The following is a 23,045-nucleotide window of genomic DNA, read 5'->3' on the forward strand; positions in this document are numbered from 1 at the left end:
GAACTCAGCAATGGGGTTCCTTCCTCCCAAGGGCCTCATGGAACTTGGCAATGTGGTTCCTTCCTCCCAGGGGCCTCACATGTTCTCTTGGGCTCTCCAACTGCCTCTGCTTTCTGTGAAGGTTTGGGCTCAGTCATTTATGCTGGCGGGAGACCGTCTTCTTCACGTTGATGGTGCGGCCTGTGGAGAGGTTGAGCCAGCATCTTCCTCCTAGAGGGTCTGAGTCCTGACTCTTCAGTGGACAACATGTTCCAGGATGTGCTCTGCAGCTGGCACCAGCACCCACAAGCTCCTGCTCCGAGTTCATGGTGTCCATCGAGGTCTGAGGGCTGCAAAGGCACATCCTGGGGCTGCTGTCCGTCAGCAAGGGCCATCAATGCTGCTTAGGGGGTCCCAGCTGGTCACACACAGAAAGGACTTTGAACTTGTCAGAGTTGAGGCAAAGGAATAAATGATCAGACCACGTTTGTTTCAATACTCTGAGAAGCTACGTGGGCTTGATTCTTCGCAGACCTGGGCACTGGAAGACCAGCAACAGTGAGATGACGGAACACATTCTGAAGGGGCAAGTTCTCTTCCTCCCACACACTCCCATCCTTAGTCAGCAGGCAGACATTCTGCTTCCAATTATGCCTTCAGGAAACGCTCAGCTCAAGCTATAAAGATCATCTAACATTTAGGTAAGTCAACTGAGTGTCATTCAGGGGCTTCCGCAGCTCAGCATACAATGGTGCATCTGGGCAGACTGGGACGGGCTGGGGCTGATATCCAGAAAGCCCTGCCACATCCAGAGAGGGTCATGAAAACGAGACCTATCCCAGCCACCGCTCAGGAGGCACGCCGCCCACCACTGAGCTGAAAAACTGAGCGTGAGGCTGGTGGCTGACTTCCAAACTGGACGCATCAAAAGCAGGTCCCAGAGGAGCAACAGTGGCCCCAAATGGCATGGTCATGAGGCTGGTTTTGTGTCTCATGTCTTAAATGGTTTCAATGGCATCCCCCACAGATCTTTCAGAAAGCTGCCCCCCAATGGGACTGGAGGCGTGTTGGGCAGGTGACCTGGAGCAGGTGGACTAGAAGGAGCCTCAAGTCCCGGGGGATTCCCATACCTGAAGCAATTTTAATCCACACTAGTCTCATGGTGGGCATCTGTGTAGAAGGAACTCCCCAGGCAGGGCTGTGTGGGGGCAGGATGCAGCTGGAACGGATGCCAAAGGTATGTGGGTTGCCGTGGCCGGACAGCGCCCACCCAGTCACTGAGCTGACTTGGAGGCACCAGGTCCCAGGGTGGAGCTGCATACCCTCCCCCAAAAAGACACACTGGAGTCCCAGCCCTGGGAACATGACCTTATTTGGAAATAGGGTCTTTACAGAGGTAAGCGAGCGGACGTCATTTGGGCGGCCCTAATGCAATGTGACTGGTGTGCTGTTAGGAAGGAGGAATCTGCACACCCACACGTGGAGGGAGAGCGCCTGTGTGAAGACGAAGACAGCCGCCGTCGTGCTGGGGAGTGAGGCCTCCAGAGAAGCCAGCCCTGCTGACAACCTGCCCTCCACTTCTGGCCTCTGGAACAGGAGACAGCTCGCTTTGGCCCCTTACACCGCCCATCCCTGGCGCTCTGTCCCTGCAGCCCTCCAGGCCCAGAGCACCTGGAGGGACCTGGGTTTTGGCTTCTGTGCCCTGAGCAGCACCTAGTGCCTGCACAGAGAATGCGCCACCTGGAGCCAGCCTGCAGTCGTGGAGTGTGGGCAACCCAGAGACCAGCTCCAGACATAGCACACGTGGCTGTGTGCGCTGGTGGCGACTTTCTCACAGGAACAAGAACAGTTTTCCGAAACAGGGGCACAGGTATCAGACAGGCAGGGCCACGCCGACTGCACGGCTCCACCGAGAGGCGGTCCATCAACAGTGATGATGAAACGCGTCTGTGCGAGCAGCCAGAGACACAAACGGCTGGGGGGCGCCTCCAAGGAGCTGAGACTGCGAGCAGGGGGCAGCTCACACACCTTATCACCAGGACACCGGATATCACCAGAAGAACAGCTCTGGCTTGTGGCTGTGCTGCCTGAGATTAACGCGTTTTGTGGATCGGGGGCAGAAGCTGCACCTGTGACTGACGGTCTTGGGGTCGCCAGGGGAGCCGCAGATGGCAGTGACCTCTGCTCCCACAGCACGGGGCGCAGGGCAGACTGTACCAAGCAGGCGCGTCTGCAAAAGTAAGCGAAGAAATTTGACGGGAAACCTGCGCATTAGCTTCCTAGAGGCGCAACTGATGGGCAGGTGTGGAAAATGCCCAAACAGCTCACAGGAACGACTTACTTTCGCGGCACAGGAGGGGTCGTGGTCAAAAGGGCACCCACAGAGACGCTGGGGTGAAGCAGGGAAACCGGGTGGGCGCGGCTCCGGCCCGGGCAGGGCCCCCCACACCCCACAGCAGCTGAAGGCCCCGCCTCCCGGCCCGGGTCTGCGGCTCGGGGAAGACACAGCAGCTCCGGAGGGTTGATCTCACTGACAAGGAGAGTCCCGGAGAAGGGGCCGGGGTGTCTCCGGCCTGGGTGGCCGAGGGAGGAGGCAGGGAGAGCCCTGCGGCTGAACGACCCAGAGGGACAGGCCCAGCCCCGCTTCCAATCCCGTCAGCGGCAGAACGTCGGTGGTTCCTTCAGCCCTGAAGTGCTCCACACACAGGTCTAGGGCGCTGACCTAGATTTTCTGGGCTAGAGAAAATCTTCCTTCAGCCCTGAAGCGCTCCACACACAGGTCTAGGGCGCTGACCTAGATTAGAGGCGATTTTCTGGGCTAAGCAGCGACGGCGCCAGGTGACTCCGCTTGTCCTTCGTGTCCACTGGAAGGTCGGCGGGTGACTGGTTCCCAACGCTGAACTTCTCCCAGAAACAAAACCGGAAGTGACGGTCTCTGGGACGTTACGGCAGAGATGGCTGCGCGGAGCCACAGGCCCAGGCGGGTCTGGCGGGCCCCACGTCGCGCAGCCTCAGCGCGGGCGCCTCCTGCGGCTGGAAGCCGGGGACTTCCGCAAACCTCCGGCCTCAGTCAACGCGAACGCGTCACCTCAGGCCCCGGCGCTCAGAGTCCAGAGTGGAGCGGGCTCCTCGCTGAGCCGCAGGGCGAGCCCGTCTCGTGCCTTTTCCCGCGGGAGGCCGCCGCGGTCCTTCCCCGGTTCTTCAGCCAGCACCGCGGGCCCGGCGGCCCGCATCCTCCACACCTCGCCGCCTCCGTCTCCCACACGCGGGGACCTCTCCCGACACTGGTCTGCCTGGAACATGCCAGAATCGTCTCCCTAACCAGCGGCCATTGACGAGCAAACCTGCATCCGCGGCAGCCTGAACTGCCACTTGTCAAGTAGTCCTTGAGTCTCGGACCGCAGGGGTCCCGAGGGCATCCCCGGCCGCTGTCCTGCGGCCCCCACACAATGTGCTGGGACTCGGGGTTTCTCCCCAAGAGCAAACCTCGGCGCCGCTATCCAGACTCCTCGAGCCCCTTACAGGCCCCATGGTCAGGGGCAACCCTGCCTGTCACAACTGTGACCCTAACTGTGAGCTCACACGGCGGCCTCCACATTCTTGCTGGTGGAAGACCACAAGCAACCGGATGCCTTTGAAAGCCTCGTTCTGCAGCAGAACTACTCAACGGGCCAATCAGAATACAGGGAACCATGAAAGAGGTGGGAGGAGGAAAAAGGAGGATGGAGAGGAGGGAGAAGGCAGGTGAGGAAGAGGAAGACAGGGGAGGAGGGAAGATGGGGAGGGGGGACGGAGAGGAGGGAGGACAGGGGAGGAGGACGAGGACAGGGGAGGAAGGGGAGGAGGGGGAAGGAGGGGAGATGGGGAGGAGGGGGATAGGGAGGAGGTGGGAGGTGGGACGGGGGAGGAGGAGGACAGGGAAGGAGGACGATGGAGAGGAGGGGGAAGATGGGAGGAGGGGAGGCAGGGAAGGAGGAAGACAGGAGGGGGGAAGATGGGGAGGAGGACGACACGGGAGGAGGAGGGATGGGGAGGAGAGGACAGGGGAGGAGGGCAGACGGGAGGAGGAGCACAGAGGAAGAGGGGGAGGATGGGAGAAGGGGGAGGAGGGGAGGACAGGGGAGGGGGAGGACAGGGGAGGAGGTAGGACAGTGGAGGAGGATGGGGAGGAGGAAGACGGGAGGAGGGGGAGGACGAGGAGGAGGGGGAGGACAGGGGAGGAAGGGGAGGGTGGGAGGAGGGGGAAGATGGGACAAGGGGGAGGACGGAGAGGACATGGACGGGGAGGAGGTAGGATGGGGAGGAGGACAGTGGGGGAAGAGGAGGTCGGGAGGAGGGCAAGGACAGGGGAGGAGGGGGAGCACAGTGGAGGAGGAGGACAGGGGAGGAGGGTAGGCCAGGGTGGGGCTCAGGGCTGAGGCAGCGTTTGAAGTCTGTGGCCTGTGGCAAGGCTGCAGAGCAGGCTGGTCATGTTCCTACAGTATCGTGGAGACCTGAACACTCCAGGTTCTTGGGAAACAGGGGTTCTGGAAGGGGGAGTTCTGGAAGTGGGCAGGTGAGCTTCTTGTGCGTTTGTGCAGAGTTCCCTACAGACTCCCACATGGACAGTCTGTGATTGTTTGGAACGGGAAGGTGGTCACTAAAAGAACAGATTTATTAGGAACCATTCATATCAGGAAAAAAAGTCAGGGGCAGCTGTTTCAAAATTAAACAGACAAAACAGACACAAAACCCAGAATGCAATGATGAATTTTGACTGCATCCTGGTGGAAAAAACAAAACAGACAACAGAAAACAGACTGTGTTGTAGAGAAAAGGGTGGGAGTCCCTGGGAGTGTGTAATAGCGACACCCCTGTGGGCTCTGTGCCCTGACGCCCCTGCGTGGACACCCCGACCCCCAGGAACATGGAGTGTTGCCATGTTTGGAGACAGGGCCTCCAGAGAGGCGAGCAAGTGATGGTGAGGTCCTGAGGGGGGGCCTAGTGCAGTGGGTCTGCTGTCCTTAAACAAAGGGGACCCTTGGTCACAGATAGCACCTGCAAGCCCCAGGGAGGGCCTCGGACACGGCCAGCCCTGCCACACCTGGACCGCAGCCTCCGGCCTCCAGGACTGTGAGGAAATGCAATTCTGTGGTTTCAGCTGCTCATCTGCTGTCTCCAAAGCCTGGGCAGATGGGCACAGCTGGGTGTTAGAGGGCACTGAGGGGTTTTCGTTAATTTTCTTAGTTATAACGGGGCTGTTGCTACCTAGAAGGCCCTTGTGTTTAGGACCTGCAGGCAGGCTAAAGTATGTGGACGTCATGATGCCTGATACTTACTTGAAGTCATCCAGCCAGAAAATAAATGAAGTGCTCTCAGGTCTCGCGAATACGGCCAACACCGGGGGGCTGGCAGGGGTGGGTGGTAGGTGTGCAGGTGACACCAAGCTACCCCTTCCACTTGAGTGTTTAAAACTCTTGTAATAAAAAATGAGGGAGGAAGTCATGCTAAGCCAGCCACACCTCTGCTCTGGAGAGAGTCCTGTAGGAGCGGTGTTCGTGGGTTGCGGCTGGGTCTGCGCTGGGGCCGTGTGGGCTGCACTCTCCTGGGAGCTGCTGACTTTGGGCTCCTTAACCTCCTTCAGCCCCAGCTCTGTCCCTGTGTGAATCTCAGGGCTGTTTCGAGGATGAAAAGGAGGTGTTTAGCCCCGTGCCTTGCGTGGAAATGTCTGATGAGCTTTTGCCAATGTGCTCGGGGCCTGGGGATGGCTGGGGTGATCCCATCGCATGGCCGGGCCGTGGAACAATCTCAGCCCCGGAACCAGCGCCTGGAAAGTCCCGCGGTGGATTCGTGTTGCGGGGGAGGATTGGCTCAGCGCTGGTCCTGCGGACTGTGTTTTTATCAATGACTTGACGACGTGAAAAACATGTTTATAAAACGAGCAGATGGCGCCGAGCGGAGAGGGAGGTGACGCGGTGACTCAGGAACCACAAGCTCTGGAGGCTGAATAAGAATCGGTTACAGGAGATGAACACAAGGCTCGATTCTCCTGTTAAACTTGACGGTCACCAACGGGGGGTGGGGGGCAGGGGGTGCGCGAGGCCCTCGGCTTCACCGAAGACCTTAAGGAAAGACTCTGGATGTTAGTGGGCTCGGCCTCAGGATCAGCCAGCACTGAGATGTGCACCTGGCAGGATGAATGTAACTTATGGTGGATAAAGGGGGAGGCCTGATCCAGGAAGAAGCACACTGGGACCTGGGGCCCCTCTGGAGGGTGGATCTTCCAGGTCACAGGGAAACAGCACGCCCAGGAGAGGGTAAGCCTGGCCGCTGGCATCCTGAAGGCCAGGCTCGCCCCACACTCTGCGACACCCTCCCCGCACGAAGATTCTGTAAGTGGAATCGGAAGGAGGATGTGAGAAGGACAGACAGCCATGCCACACCAGGCCAGACATCTTACGAACCTATCGGTTCAGCTTTAAGAAAGAGAGTAAAGAGGATCTAAAATCTGAACTTTGAGCAGCTGAACTGTGTGGAATGTCAGTGCGGCTCCTAACTGACAACCCGCCAGCACTGTTTCTTGGCACCAGAGGTCCTGAAATGCTCACAGAAGGTGCACTTGCAGTTCTAGTTCAGAGATGATGCTTTTAGACAATCTTTCCCTTCGAGAAGTAGCCTAATGAGAAGGACTCCGTAGATCTCTTCCCTAAAAAAGAATCTGCAGTCTCTGGTAGAACAGCTGCCCAGAACAGCTTCTGCCTGTGAGGTAGCAAAGAAAAAGGCCCACACCGAATTTGCTGGGATATTTTCTTTTCAGTACCAACAAACTGACAGCCCTCCCAAATCCTAGGGGCAGAGTCGGCTGGCGCTGAGATCAAAAGGGGTGGAGGGAAGGCAGCCAGGTTGGGAGTCTCTCTCCTGCGACTTTCTTGGCGAGGTGACATATATGCTCAGAACCTTTTTCTATGGAAGGAAAAAGAAAACCCTGGCTTAATCATCAAAGTTAGGAGAATCACCCATGTATTGATCTTTAAAAGCAAATCATGATAATTTTCGGTCACTCAGAAGAAACCAAGGCAAAATATTCCTCTTAGGGGACTCTGCTTAGAGTTTTGGGAGAGAAAAAAAAAAAAAAAACTAAACCAAAGGTTTATTTAGAAAGAAATTGTTTTCTGAGTATTCTAAGGAAAGCTATGCTTAGCCAAAGTGCTTCAGCCCTTGTACATGTTTCAAATACTTCTGCAGGAGTTTGTAATGGACGTAGATTTTCTCAACACACACACACAATCTCAGGTGAGCCCACGACAGCCTATGAGGCTGGCACTGGGGAGTCTGGGCTTCAGCTCCAATGGGCCAGGCTCTAAACCCCGAAGTTCTTGTCTGCCAAGTAAGGGGGTTTATTGTGAGGACCAGAGACGGCACATTCACAGGCATGGGGGACACTGGCTCACCATGCCCTGGCGATGCCACGGTTAGGACGACGCTCACGCAGCTGCAGCGCAGGGCCAGCGTGGTGACCCTGACTCCTGGGAATGGTGACGCTGTAAGGCAAGGGCCTGGGAGATGCTCACAGCCGCGCCTCTGGCTGTGAGGCGGCTATGATCCTCCAGCAGCAGTGCCCTCAGAAGCCGGGAGATGTGAACCCCACATGACTCTCCTCACTGTCTTCCTGTCCCTGGGCCTTCAGCTCTTCGTTGTCTCTGTCTTCTCTCTCTGCATTGTTTCTGTCTTGTTTCTCTCTCTCTCTCTCGTTATTACAACATAGAGGCAAAAATATTTTTTTGTTTAGGATATGGCACCAAAATAGTATCATATCCCCATTCTTAATTTGAAATGCAGACAAGTGAAATGCTGCATAATTCTTTTTTAAGCATTCAAATAACAGAAAATGCATATTAAGTTCTTTAAACTTCCGAGATAATACAACTAGACCTAGCATGCTGCCAGCCAAGCATCTCATAGTGTGGGTTTCCTTCTCCTTTGGGGGCTCATTCGGAGGCTCATGCTCAAGGTGCATCCAGGAAGTCAGGCGACCGTGTCCATCTCCTGGGTGGAAGAATGACCCGGGGAAGTGCTCCATGGGGAAGACAAGGCAGGAGAGAAGGGAGGAGTGGTCCCAAGGACCCCTTCAATAGACCTGGGAGTGCCCAGTGAGCGTGAGGAAAGGACACGGTGGGAGTGCCAGGTGCAGAGGGAGGACTCCATCCCAAAGGTTCCATCCCGAACGGAGGACAGCGTGCCCGAGTACTCGGATTTGCTTCCATCCCCGCACAGAGGATAGTGTGCGCCCAGCATGTGGACTCGCTTCCATGGCGACACGGAGGACAGCGTGGAGCCCAGCTCGAGCGCCACCCACCTGCCATGACAGTGCAGCACGGGCCTTTCCAAGCCACAGAGCCATGGGGAAGCTGGTCCTCCTGGACCGTGTGTGGCTGTTTTGGAGCCAGTTGTGTCCCATGCAGAGTGCAGCGGCCGCAGGTGAGGCAGGAGCGAAGACGAAGGAGGCGGCCATCTCTCCGGGGCCTGGCAACAGGGAGAGCTTTAGCCAAGCCACTGTCCCCCTGAGGACAAGATCTCCTTCCTAAAGGCAAGACGGCCAGGAGTATGGAGAAGAAAGTAGGGAATACAAGTTTGCTCAGAATAAACCCATGTGTTCATGAAAATATTTCTATCTAGGGTTCTCCCAGGAGATGAACTTGCCCTTCTCTGTCTTCCCTGGTGGCCTCTCAATCCTGAAGGGCAGCGCTGTGTCTTCACATCCTGGCACATGGGTCAGGAGAACCCTGGGAGGAGGTGCAAGTGGCTTCCTTCTGGCTCCAGCGTGAGTCTCAGGAGGGAGGTGCTTCCCCCCCTTCACCCGTGACCTGGCTCAAAGTGGGCAGGGCCATCCTGATCCCCACAAGAACATCAGGCACCCATCCACATGTGGCTGCCCTGTTGGCGCTGGCTGCTACCTTGAGAGGCTGCCTGTGTCCCATCTGAGCATGGACCACTTCACCATCACTAGGTCCCTTGCCCCCAAAGCCCCATCCACACTGCACAGACAGAGCCCAGGTGGCTGCAGGGCACACGGGAGGAAAACCCCATCGCCAGGTCGTTTCTGCCATGCTCTGGGCTGTCTCTGGGGAGGGTGTGCTGTCAGACTAATATTTACCATGAAACACCTCACAATCCAAGTAAACGACCAGACACACAGAGACATGTAATGCACGCTTACTGCATGGCTGTTTACCATGAACCATGTCACCACTCAGGACTCAGCAGGACACCCCCTCACCGCCACCCTCACTTGCCCTACCACACCGGCTTCGCTCCCCACCCTCTCCTCCCCCAGGCTGCTCCTCTCTGAGGACAGTGGCCAGGCCCCCCTTGGTCCATCGTGAGTCCCAGAGCCTGTCAATAGCCCCCGACACACAGTAGGTGCTTAGTAAATATCTGTTAGTTGGCTGATGGGATGTATTGTATTTTGCTTTTCTTCTAAATATAAACTTTATAAATCACAACAGCTTCTGTTTTTAGATCTCTTTAGGGTTAAAACCCTCAGACCTCATAGAAAGTGGTCTGAACACTAAATGGGTAGCAAGAAGCGTGCACCCACATGGGTGAATGGGATTTTACACAGGTCTGCAATGCCCCAGGTTAGTTTCTGAAGGAAAACAAGATTCCAGCTTCTCTCTGTTCTGACCGGTAACACTTCCTGTGGGCTGGAAGGAGTGGAAGGGCAGCGCCTCTCCCTGGCGTGCACTGGGGCTGCCCTGGGGGGCTGTGCTTCTGGGCACAAGGCCAGGCGGTGTCTCAGGGACACCAGTCTGGTCCCTTGACTGGCTCTGAAGGGCTGAGGCAGGGACACAGTGACAGAGAGATGGCCTCGGCCACAGGGGACACTGGTCCCGCCTGCTGCTGTGATGCTGAAAGTGAGTGTGGCCGAGTGGTGCTCTCAAAGTATGAGCTGATGGAGCCCCCTCTGTCACATCAGAGATATGGGCGAGGGCCTTGTCTTAGGGTCCTCAGGAGAGTAACCAAGGAACTCTACCCATACTGTCATTTATCATTCATATCATTCATGAATCAACATTGTGAGTATCTACTTCCCTCCGAAACTCTGGTCAGGAACACATCTAGCACCCCCTTCCTCCCAGCGGGTGGGTTTATAACCAAGCAAAGTGCGGAACCTCCCTTGGAACCTGCTGTGCACACAGAGGGTGAGTGAGGTGGACGCCAGCGTCGGGCGGCCCTCTCCCTCCTCATCCCGTAAGCAACTTAGTGCCTCCTGCGCTGCGGGAACACGGGACGGTGTCTCCTCCGCTCCACGCGAGTCACTTGGAGAACTGCTGGCTTACGTTTCCATTTTCTGGCAATGATCCCTAGCTAGGTAGTAGGTGCTCAGTAATGTTTGTGGAAATGGTTGTAAAGTTAAAGACGCTGTAAAAGCGACCACTGTTCATCCTGTGCCTCAGGTGTGCTGGTGCTACGCTAACGACCCCATCTAATCCTTACAGCAGCAATATTTCAAGGACAACAGCATGACCCCAATTACAGATGTGACGTGGAGGCTCCAAGAGGTTCAGGAACATGTCTCAAGTCACACGGCGACAGAGAACAATAGAGCTGATGCCCACTGGGGTGCAGATGTCCCCAAGCCCGTGCTGGAGGAAAGGAAGACACTGGGTCCTTGTTGGTTGGGCTGGGGATGGCACTGCAGAGGGGAGACTCCCATGAGGGCCTTCCCAGAGCGGGCAGGTCTGCTGTAGAGGAGGGGGTGCCGGGAAGGAGGAGGGGAGGACTGTCCAGACCCTGAGGACGGGGCTGTTTCCCTGGCCTGTACTCTGGCCTCCCGCCCCTGGGGCTGGTATGTACAGGTCAGCACGGCCAGTTTCCCCCTCCTGTCACCCTGGCCTCCCGCCCCTGGAGCTGGTACGTACAGGTCAGCACGGCCAGGGAGCGGTTCTTGGGCACATTCTCCTCCTTCTGGGCCACAAGTGAGCTGTTGGGCTCCGCCTGGTAGGCACACAGCGCCTCCCACTCCTTCTCCAGCCGGTTCTTGTTCTTCAGGTGGTCCTCCATGTAGGACTGAAAGTGAAACACAGGGTCAGGAGTGCTCCTGAGTGGGGAGCCCAGACTGGCAGATGCACAAAAGGCAGCAGAGGCCTTCGCACATGCCGCGTGGGCTGTGCCCACCATGCTCACAAGCCTGGGCCGTGCCTGCAATGCACATAGGCCTGGGCTGTGGTGTGACGTCATTTAATTAGAAGCTCTCGTTTCCTCCAACATGTGCTATGGTGCACAATGCATATAACACCATGCGACTGTTAAGTGAATATGCGCATTGTTATTACACAGATTTTACACGTGTAAATATAACCTCGGGTGTTAGGTATGTGTTTGGGGATCAGTTTACCACTGAGATGACAACAATTATCATATCCTTTAATTACAGGGACAGGGAGCTTGGACCAAGCTCTTGCTGGGGCCATCCCACGTTCCCATTTCTGCTTGCATAGAAGTCATTTTTCTTAAAACCAACACAATTTTCTGAACCCACCGGGTGTGATGCAGTTCAGAGACCCGGCTGCTTTGATCCGTGCAAAATGCGGAACAGCTTCTAGCATGAAACAAACACAAATGGATGGAAGCAAATATTTTGACCCTTGGCTGTTCCAATCTTAATTTTTCTGGTGCTTGTCAGTGAGCATTACTATGAGCAGACGAGGAAACAAAGGCCTTCTGAAAATCACCCTCCACAAAGACCCCTGTGCCGCCAGCACAGCCCGCTCGCTTCTCATTCGTCTGTATGGTTGGGAACTGGCCCTGATTTTAAGGAAAAGCATTTCAAAGGACCAAACCCAGCTGCACTATGGCACCCCAGGAAGTGACAGCCTCATCTGCTGTCACTCTGCTTGCGCATTTGCAAGGTGCCGCGTGTCATGTGTAGACATAGGTTCCAAGTGTGTCCACACAAGAAAATAAAGCATGTGCGTGCACACATCATCCTTTGCTGCAAAGCAGCAGTGCACTCCATTGTCAGGCCCGGGGCTTCAAGCCCTTCTCACCTTCCACCCACCCCCTGACATCCCCTTCGATTGATCCAAGGAGCTGGGATGGTCCCTCCCTGCCCACTGGGCCGGTTCCAGGAGATAGGCGGAGAAAGAGACACGCAGGGAGGGAGGGCTGGACACAGCGAGGCGGGAATCTCAGCTCATTGTGCCGTCTAGTGGAAGTTTTGATCACAGCCAACCTGAACCCATGCAGCAAACACACACCCTGCCATGCTGGCCCGGCTCACACGGGAGCAGGTGCATCGGGCACGTGTGCTGTTTAGCACGACTCCCCTGCATCCGGGTGGGCGTGGTGGTGGGGGACAATTGCCTGGCTCAGGGTGGGCACTCTGAGGCCGCCTGTTAGGAGGTCCCAGGTTGTCACTGTCGCCCCCACCATGGCCCTGCTTGAGCTGGTTGCGAAGGGCAGAGGGACTCCAGTGTCGATGAGAAGACGCACCGACTGCCCGCTCCATGCAGCGAACGCTTTTCCCACGCCGCGCCTTGAGCCTTGGGAGCATACCCGTGCCAGGAACAGAAACATCAGGGCGGCTCTGAGCCAAAGCGAACGAGTTCGTCCACTCCCATCACCAGCCCCAACACCCAGGAAGCCTTGGGGTTTCTTGTGCATGGAAGAAGCACCCCATAGAGATGTCTCGAGTTACGAAATTAGGCAAAATTCTAACGGCTCAATCTAGGAAATGTGAACTACACATTCTTTCTTTTGAGACAGTCATGATGGAACATCAAATTCATATTTTTATAACAAAGTTACCCTAATAGGAAAAACATTCTTGGATGATATAATATTTAAGTTTTGTGCAAATACTGACCAGCTCATCCAGCCCAAGTCTGGTGTGTGGGGGAACCTGGGAGGTGGATAGTTATGGTGAAAGAATAGTCCCAGTCTGTTTCTGTAGCTACTTTCCTCAAGGTGGGCTTATGTAGAGTTCTACAAATAGGTAGGCATAAAATGTTCCTGGCAAAATGATGCTGGGTCCTAGCTTTTCTTTGGAAAATGCTCTTTTCATAAAATCCATCACAAACAAATGGGCTTCCTTCAATAAAACATAATGGGTTCTAAAATGATGAACCCTAGCAGGTTTAATCCAATGGAAAATATTGTCTGCAAAAGAGGCATTGGATATTATCTTAATTCCTATAAAGCGCAGCTGTTTAAATTCTCACATTTATCTTAACTTGGGAAGCAAAATTATACTCTTAAGTTCTCTTGAATTTCTAAATTGATGGCAAAAATACAAACTGAGCCTGCATGGCGCAAGGTTGGGTGGTAGGAGGGAGGAAGAGGTAGATACTGGTGTGATTTTTTTTTCACAGAGCATAAAGTCATCTGCAGAGGCACTTGACTCTATTAACACTGAGATAAAGCTGACACTTCTCTGCACACGCCACTCCAGTGGGCTGTTTGTCCCATTCTGCTCATTTCAATTTGATCTGTTCTGTATTCGTCTATCAATATTTTTTAGGAAACATCCTTTGTGATATTAAACTGATGAAATATCCCCCAACCGCATCTTAGGAGTCTTTTTCCTCTTTCGTGGCTTGTAGATAAGATGCTTTTCATCTGTGAGTCTGTGGGGAAGCTAGGCCTTCATGGCAAAGTAATGTTTTAAACAATGAAAGCAAAACCAAAGGTACCACGGGAGCTTAGTACAGATGCTCCCCTACTTATGATGGGTTATGGCCCAAGGGTTTCTGAAGTTGAAAGTACGTTGAGGCCGGGCTCGGTAGCTCACGCCTATAATCCCAGCACTTTGGGAGGCTGAGGTGGGTGGATCACCTGAGGCCAGGAGTTTGAGACCAGCCTGGCCAACATGGTGAAACCTTGTCTCTACTAAAAATATAAAAATTAGCTGGGCATGGTGGTGGGCACCTCTAAGCCCAGCTACTCGGGAGGCTGAGGCAGGAGAATCGCTTGAACCTGGGAAGCGGACATTGCAGTGAGCTCACACCATGGCACTCCAGCCTGGGTGACAAGAGTGAAACTCCGTCTCAAAAAAAAAAAAAAAAATGTGCATTGAACACAGGTAACCTACTGAGTGTCACAGCTGAGCCTAGCCTGCCTTACACATGCTCAGAATACCTACCTTCCTCTGCAGCTGGGCAAACCCATCTCACACAAAGCCTACTGAGGATAAAGCGTTGAATATCTTACGTGATTCATTGAACATTGAACTGAAAGTGAGTAACAGAATGGTTGCATGGGTACTTGAAGTTCAGTTTCTATTTAATGCATGTTGCTTCTGCACCACTGTAAAGTCAAACCATCATAAGCTGGGGGCCATCTGCACTGTGGCGTCCTGCCTGTGAATGTGAACTCGGACAAGTGTAGCAACTCTACTCAGATGCCTTCTGGAATTATTAGGAAATTAACATGTAATTTAAACAGTATTCGTGGCCTTTCCCCGATAGTGGGCATTTAGCTATAGGTGTTTTAAATACTGACATTTAAGCAAACAAATCAGTAAGAAAAACAAACAAACAAACAAAAAAACAATCCTACCAAAAAGTGGGCTAAGGACATGAATAGACAATTTCAAAAGAAGATACACAAACGACCAACAGACATATGAAAAAATGCTCAACATCACTAATGATCAGGGAAATGCAAATCAAAACCACAATGTGATACCACCTTACTCCTGCAAGAATGGCCATAACCAAAACATCAATAAACAGTAGATGTTGGTTTCCAGTGAACAGGGAACACTTCTACACTGCTGGTGGGAATGTAAACTAGTACAGCCACTGTGGAAAACAATGTGGAGATTCCTTAAAGAACTTAAAGTAGAACTACCATATGATCCAGCAATCCCACTACTGGGTATTTACCTAGAGGAAAAGATGTCATTATACAAAAAAATATACTGGCACACGCATGTTTATAGCAGCACAATTCACAACTGCAAAATTGTGGAACAAACCCAAATGCTTATCAATCAATGAGAGGATAAAGAAACTGTGGCATACAATGGAATACTACACAGCCATATAAAAAAGAATGATTTAACAGCATTTGCAGTGACCCGGATGAGACTAGAGACTATTCTTCTAAGTGAAGTAACTCAGGAATGGAAAACCAAACATCGTATGTTCTCCCTGATATGTGGGAGCTAAGTTATGAAGATGCAGATGCATAAGAATGATACAATGGACTTTGGGGACTTGGGGGGAGGGGAGGGAGGGGAGCAAGGGATAAAAGACAACAAATATGGTGCAGTGTATACTGCTCAGGTGATATGTCACCAAAATCTCACAAATCACCACTAAAGAACGTACTCATGTAACTAAATACCACCTGTACCCCAATAAATGGAAAAAAATCATAAAAAAAATAGTGAGCTCAGAAAAAAAAACCCTGACATTTAAATTCTTTTATTTTATAGATGAGTGCATGTGTGAGAGAGTGTGGTGGTGGGAGGGCTTAGTTTCTTAAGGCACTGCAACTTTTGTTACATAAATAGCACCTGTAGAAAAGAACAGAAAATGAAGATAAGCAGAATGGAAACAAAGGCAGTGAATAACCCCAGGGCCCACAGCAAACTGTAAGGCAACCTTTTCCCCCAGGGCTGAGTACCATCATTTCAGCTTTGGACATCCTCAAGAGAACAGAATTTTACTTCTTTAAAGTGAAAAAGTGCTGAGATGAGGTTCACATCTTACAGATAAGGAAACCAAGGCCTAGAGAAGGTTAGCAATTGGTCCACAGCCCCCAGCAGCCAGTGGTGGCACCAAAGCCTGGGCCTGGCCTCTGAAATGCCCTGTGGATTTTCTTCTGGTCTGTCACTGCAGCCTTCTTGCCAATCTTCTTACCATCACCTCCCCTTTCCAGTTGCTTGTCCCTGAATGACCATGTTGGCGTTTCTGGTGCAAAATATAACCTATTTAAAAAATTACCAAGGGTGACTAGACTAGCACTGTCCTTTGTCTGAATTTCCTTTTACTAAGCTGATACTTTCTATCCCATAAGACTGCTTCTCAGCCTTTGCCCCCTCCTCGCCGCCATCCTTCTCTACATTTTGTGCTGATTTTTCTGTAATGAACCAACCCAGACTTCAAGGTGCGGTTCAGACACCACTTCCTCCTCCAGGAGTCCGATCAGGACATGCCCATTACCTACCCCATCCCGTGATCTTTCTTTCCTACAACTCGCCCCCCACATCAAACAGTTACTGCTTCAAACATATATCTCTATGACATTCGTCACATTCTACCTGGTGCTTTAACTGGGGGCTTCAAGCTCTGATTCTTCTCATGAGATTAATTTTTTTAGGGCAGGGACTGTGTTTTGGTTGCTTAGCACAGGCAGCAGGGACTCAGCTAATATCTGTGGAATAGTAATGCATAACCTGGAAATCTCTACAAGTGATTTATATTATAGGTAAACATTTTATTTTGATGATGGGCATCCAAAACACTGCCTTTGAATCTTCTGAAACTTGGAAGAACTTCCCCAAAACAGAGCATAAGGAACTTGGAATGTTTTACTACACATTCCCTTGCTGCATCTTCCTCTCTGGGGTTGCCCAGCAAACATCATTGTAACTCATGACAGACAGGTGTCAGTTCACTGACTGTTCCCTAATAACCCGAACCTAATAGGAGTTGTATAAATTCGGAAGGGCAACAGTTCAGAGAGCTCTTCTCTACAACTCTTCTCCTTTTTTTACATCTCCCTCATTCTCCACGGTCCAGGTCCCAGGTCAGGTGCTCCATCTCTCCTGGAGCCTTCTCAGTGGCCTCCAGGCACCAGTGTGCACTGCACCTGCAGCTGGGTCTCCTCCGCAGTGTGAGCTCCTTGTGGTCAGGGATCCCTTCTCACTCCGCATCCCACTTCACACAGCTCCTTGCTCTGGGCTCTCCGTCAGTGCCTCTGAATTGAAGCTTTATGAGGAAAGCTCTAGAATGAGCTGAGAGAGGCTGACCGGGGGAGTGAGCCAGCAAAGGCGAGACTGCACCGCAATGCGTGCTCACGTCAGGAAATCCATGAAGAGTGAAAACAGGGAGCGAAGAATTAGTGCTGAATTTCAGTTGATGCAAGCTGAAGTGCTTAGGGAAGTTGGATTTGCTGTTGGTTCTCTGATTCTTAGAGAGCGTTTGGAGGCGTGTCTTTCATCTTTTAGAGCTGCTTGCTCTATAATTTTGGGTTTTGAAGGGCTCTTGGCTGGGAGAACTCAGTCTGACATTTTCATATTTTTAAACTCCATTAAGGGAATTTTACTTAAGCTGTTTACTAGATGAGCCCTGAGTGAAAAGGTATCTCCAACCTTCTCAAATTCTCATACTTCCTGAGGGCCTAGACATGATGTGCTTGTGGAAGAGTGAATTCCTAGATCAAACCATTCATAGAGAAAGCCATGGGGACTCAGGAAGTGGGTTTCCCAAGCGTGTTGCCAACATCCACTGACGTAGATCCCAGAGCACATGACATCCACACCACAGCGGCCAAAGATGTGGCTGCATTCTTTTTCACGTTCTCACCCTTTGAGAATGACACCATCAGAGCTCACACAATCTACTTTGTTAGAGATACAAATTCAATCTAAGGTTTCCTCTGTCATCCTCCTCTCGTTTCTGAATCCATCCTGCCAGTTCCTGTCTCATATCGTTTTCTAGCTCACCCTATGAGACCATTTAGAGTTGGAGCATTAAGGACAGTCCCTGGGTCACAAGACTGGGTGCTGCTAGACGATTTTTGAAGGAAACAGTCTCCATGTGTCAGGCAAACCAACTGGCTTCCACATTTAATGGAATCATTTTACACAGAATCCCAAAATTTGTGTAACAAAAGTGTGATTCCATGAACGCTTTGATCGAGAACGTGTTCACAATGTATTAACATAGCCCAAATGTCGTTGGCACTGTTTTCCGGTCAAATGATCAACACCTTGAGGTCAAGGGGGTGATTTCTAGGAACATGGAGCACAGACAGTCCAGAACACAACAGGGTCTGTTAACAATTGCAAGAGCACCTTCTCTTCGGAGAGGAACCGCACCTGTCACTCGCAAAGATGAACCTGGAAAGGAGCTTCTGCAGAACAGGAACCCACATGGACACAGTGGGAAGGCACTGGACTTGGTGCTGATAGAGTTCTTAACAGTCTGATACACAGAACAGTGTGGGTCCCTCCCACGGCTACTTTTTGGCATGGAGCCTTCCAGCAAGTCATGCTGTCTCATTGAGCCCCATGGGTGCGCCCCTTCATAACCTGGGAATCACAGCTCACGGGGGAGAGCCAGAGTCTGTGTTCCCAAGGAGGTTTTGAGGGATGATGAGTGAATATGGGAGACACAGTTGAAGGGGTGTGCCCTGGGGATGGGGTGCTGGAGAGTCTCAGTGTTTCAGCAGAGGAAGAGGGTCCTGGAAAGGCTCTTCAGTTCCCTCCCACGCTCTGTGGCTCCTCTGCATTTCTGGGGACACTCTTATCCTTTTGTTTAAGGAAATACAACAAGTACCAGCAATTGAGCGCTGCGTGAATGTGCGCCTAGGGCTGACCTCAGGGACACCGTCAGGTAGCTGCACTGTCACCCCCAGCAGGGCAGAGCCACCACTGCTGACACCATCAGAGGGCAAATAACAAGCACGGCTCCAGCGTTCTGCTGCCTCCAGGGACAGCGGATTCCCAGCAAGCGCACGGCTCTGTCCCTGCTGAAAGCTGATGTGAGCAGTGCTTCCTTCTGCACTTGTGTTTCCGCGCCTCCCTGCAGATGTCAAGCATGGTCCAGAGTGTGCCACTTCTGTCTGTTCTCTTCTGCTCACTTCTTTTTTGAAGAGGGAAATATTTCATGGCCTGTCTTCAGGAGGGGAAATACTAGGAAATGCCTATTTAAGAGACTATGTGAAACTGAACTTCTAGTTCACAAGGACAATTTCTCCGCCGGGAAGAGAACACCAGCATCCTGTGTGCGTCTGACGCAGGACCCGGCGCTCACATCACATCCTGAGACTGTTTCATGATACCACCTTATTGGTGTCGACATTGAGGGTCGGTTTCCAGGAGTTAATCATCCCATTTACTGAAAATAAGAATTATATTTCACCACATGCAGCAAGCCAGCACTGGGTGGGAACAGGCGTTCAACTGCGGCGTTCATGGGGAAAGCACACAGCAGCCTGTGCTGTGGGCCACGCTCGTCTTCCTGTTGGCACCAGGAGGAAGTGCAGCTGCCACCTCTGAGTACCGGGGTAGTGCATCTGGAGACTTGTAAAGGGTCCAAATGTGGTTCCATGTGAATCCCATCCACAGGCACTGGGATCCTGGATCAGCCAATACCAACTCACCTGTTCCTGCAGACCCTGTTGCCGCAGACACCTGTAGAACCCGTGGGGTGTCAGAAGAAAGGCTGGAGCAGGCCAGTGCTATTTCAGCTCCATTCAAAGTCACAGAAATTAGGTTACTTTGGCATCTATCTGTTGGCTGTAACAATGAAGGAGTGAGATACTGAGAGGTGCAAGATGATTTATTATTATTATTAAAAATAATAATGAGAATAAACTCCCCACGCAATACTAAAACTCCAAAGGATGGTGGACCATTTAAAAATGAGCAAAAGCTAGTCCATCTGGCATTATTTCACATCAATCAAACCACTCGTGCAGTGGAGAATGAGTCCCCACGGATGACTGGAGACGCCCATCATCACTCCGTGGGTCTTCGGATATGGGACAAGTGGAAACTGTCCTGGTGACACTTCGTGACTACAACAATGCTGCCAGCCCTGGAGACTTCTTCCCACTGTAGACAAGGCGTGTTAAGGAAAGCTGGGCTTTGGGGAACCCAGTCATTAATGGGAAGGCTGTACTTCTCTTTTCTACATGGGCGCCTGTTGCAGCACAATGCCCTTTAATTTACCGAACATTACAATCAAACCTTTTGTTAAAATGAAGAATAGAATCCCTTTACATTTTCCTTCCTTGTGACGAGACCACAGGTTTGTGTTTTGAAGTCACAAGTTAGAATAATGCTTTTAAAAGCAAGGACTAAGCTGCTTCCACTGCCATTTGGAGAAATGATGACCTTTTCTTTCTTTAAAAATAAACACGGTCACCTGTCTTCATTAATACATGAAAGGAAAATGTTCATGTTAAATTTTTGAATTCCATAAGTAAGACATTTGAATTCCAAGCAAAACTGAAGAGACGAAAGGAGAAGTTCAATGAGCTTGATTGTCTTGGCTCAGCACACACAGCTCTGGTGGCTTCGGGAGCAGCAGACGCTTGATGGAAAGGTATTTTATTGTCTGTAGATTGCTGCATCCAACATATTTTAAATGTTATTTGTTAATATTATGCAGCAGGAATGTTAAAATATTTAAAATTAGAAATTCAAAGTAATACACGTAAACACAAAGAAGAACAGATAATGGTTAAAGGATGAGAAGATAGTTTCACTATTTCTTAGTTGAAGAAAGCTCTTCTTGAAACAGGAATCCTGAACCATATGACCATATTCAACTTGCCATCTGACTCTTAGAAAGCAATGCCCACAACGTGAGGCGGCGTGGAGTGAACCGGCTTCTTCACCATCCCGCTCCTCTAACACGCCGTCTGCCCATCATGGTACCACCTTTGACTCGCCATGGAATTACAGGTCTTACTCAACAGCTGTAAAAGGCATTGTTCCGGCTCTCCAAACAAGGAACTGAAGATGCAGGGCAGATACGCCCACATTACCAAAAAGCACAGGCCCACGGCAGCCAACTCGAAGTGCACCTGCATGCCAAGCTGGAGTTTGCTTGAGAGAAGCAAACACATGGTTTTGGAATTCAGCCTCTGGGTTATCTGTACAAAGCCAAAAAGAAGCAGAAATGGGACCCATGGAATTAACAAGAGTGCATGAAAGACCACTCATGGGGTCTGCTCGCTTTTGATCACATTTTAAAAATTGCTTTCATGAAAACTTGTTTGTAAGGAGGAAGAATTCCCACATGTATCTGCAGTACGTCACATGCTTCCCTTACCTCAGGGAATGGGAAGTGGTCCACACAGAGGAAACTGGCAAAAGCCTCCTGCTGTGGGCACCACAGCTGACTTTCCTGATGGATGTGAATTAATGCCATTTATTCCAACCTTTTTCTCTGAGAGTTTTTCCTCCAGCTAACCTATTCCGAGGACCACCTAGAATCTCTGGCAAGTCCAGAGACCCTTGAAAATTGTTCTCCTTGTGTCTTAATGTGACTTAGAAATCCACTTCCATTCTTTGCCTTGTTACCAGTCAAACTGTGGAGTAACAGAAAATTATAAGCCATTAAGGTAGTGGAGAAAAGTTCAAATACTTCGAAATGGAATCTTCCGGAGAAAGTCCCCCACTGGCATGCAGTTTGGGTGGAGAAGGTGAAGTAGCAGCGACAGGAACAAACCGTAGAAGGGGAAACAATGTGTGGTGTGTGTTGGTTTTGAGACTGGGAATGCTACTGAATTTTCTGCTTTATTTAAAACTTTTTCATCACTGAAAAATAAAATACACTCACTGAGAATTAAGAATGCCCTCACTTTGGGAGGCCGAGGCAGGCAGATCATGAGGTCCGGAGATCGAGAACATTCTGGCTAACACGGTGAAATCCCGTCACTACTAAAAATACAAAAGATTAGCCGGGTGTGGTGGTGGGCGCTTGTAGTCCCAGCTACTCAGGAGGCTGAGGCGGGAGAATGGTGTGAACCCGGGAGGCGGAGCTTGCAGCGAGCCGAGATTGCACCACTGCACTCCAGCCTGGGCGACAGAGCAAGACTCTGCGCTCCACGCCCCCCCCCCCGCCCAAAAAAAAAGCCCTTCAGATAAGGCTCTCAAGAAAATGACATGCTTTTTTCAAAGTCTTGTTAGAAAAACACTATAAGAGGACAGATTCCTTGCCTCTAATAGAAGCCCTGGGACGTGATCACAGACCTTATGTACTTTTGGAAGAGCAAAGGGAAAGGAAGGTTAACTCTTTGCAAAGTGGTGTGTTAAGAGGACATGAAAACTGGCTCCATCTCGATTGAGTAGAAGCTTCAATAAGTATATTTTTATTATAGTTTGGCTTTTGGTGTTCCAAATTGATAACAAAGGCCAGAGTTGTAAGACATCACACTGGTAAAGGAGTTCTTACACAACGCCCGGGTGCCCTGCAGGGTACTTCCTGGAGTCCGCAGCCGACCCAGTCCCTGTGCCACCTTTAGAAGGACTACACGAAGACCTGCGATGCGTGGAAAGGTGGCCTGCTGCACCGAAGCCCCCGCAATCCTCGATTTCAGTTTATGACTTCCACTAAACTTCTGCTACACATTTACAGAAAAATATGACAACTTGATCAAGACTTAACAACAAAAACCCCAATGGAAGATGTTAATAATGAACACATTCTGTTCTAGAAATGTTCTAATTAATAAACTTAAAAAGATAAGTAATTTTTTCCTTACCACCTACTCTTATTAAGTAGGGGAAAGTCTTGTTCTTTCATACGATTGATGGGTTGTTTTACGCTGGGCATTTTTTAGCAAGATATCATATTAGGGAGTGTGCGTAGGAGGGGGTGACAGGGGTCACCTGTAGAAAGACTAAGAAAGAAGCTGTTTAATAATGGGGATGATGACAGAGGCACCACTTTGTATTTCAGGCTGTCATTCTCAGAGAAGTGCAAAGAATTTTAAATGAACAATTTTATGAATCTTATTATCTTATTTAACATCTTAAAAAATTAAGGTTATGTGAACATAGGTAAAATACGAAGATGAATGCTTATAAGCAATGGAAAATAATTCAGAGAATTATACTATGTTTTCCATAAATGTACAGCTATTAATATTTAAATTTAGGGCAAAAGAGGTCTGCTTGGCATTCTAAGTGAAACGTGAATGCCTCATCTGGTTTTGGGACGGAGGGCTACGAGCTGCTGTCATTTCAGTCGGATTCCTGCCGATGCTGTGGTGGTCTAGTCATCTGTCCCTTCGGTCACCCAGTTTGATTAAGCACGTCCTATAAGCCAGGGATGGCCTAGGTTTGGGGGCACAGGAGTTAGCTGGCCAAAGACCCTGTCCTCATAGGGTTCATTTCT

General features: G+C 50.9%; 1 protein-coding gene across 3 annotated transcripts in view; it reads right to left on the reverse strand.

Annotated features, from left to right (window-relative positions):
• Positions 1-23,045, reverse strand: part of PTPRN2 (protein tyrosine phosphatase receptor type N2) — a 1,015,036-nt gene that overhangs the window by 73,951 nt on the left and 918,040 nt on the right. For all 3 annotated transcript variants that reach the window (XM_028846528.2, XM_015135381.3, XM_077997823.1), the window contains one exon: positions 10,881-11,028. In XM_028846528.2, the coding sequence (XP_028702361.2) occupies positions 10,881-11,028 (148 nt within the window). The remainder of the gene's footprint in view (positions 1-10,880; positions 11,029-23,045) is intronic.

The sequence above is a fragment of the Macaca mulatta genome, chromosome 3, assembly GCF_049350105.2.
Source record: "Macaca mulatta isolate MMU2019108-1 chromosome 3, T2T-MMU8v2.0, whole genome shotgun sequence".
Classification (NCBI taxonomy): Eukaryota; Metazoa; Chordata; class Mammalia; order Primates; family Cercopithecidae; genus Macaca; species Macaca mulatta.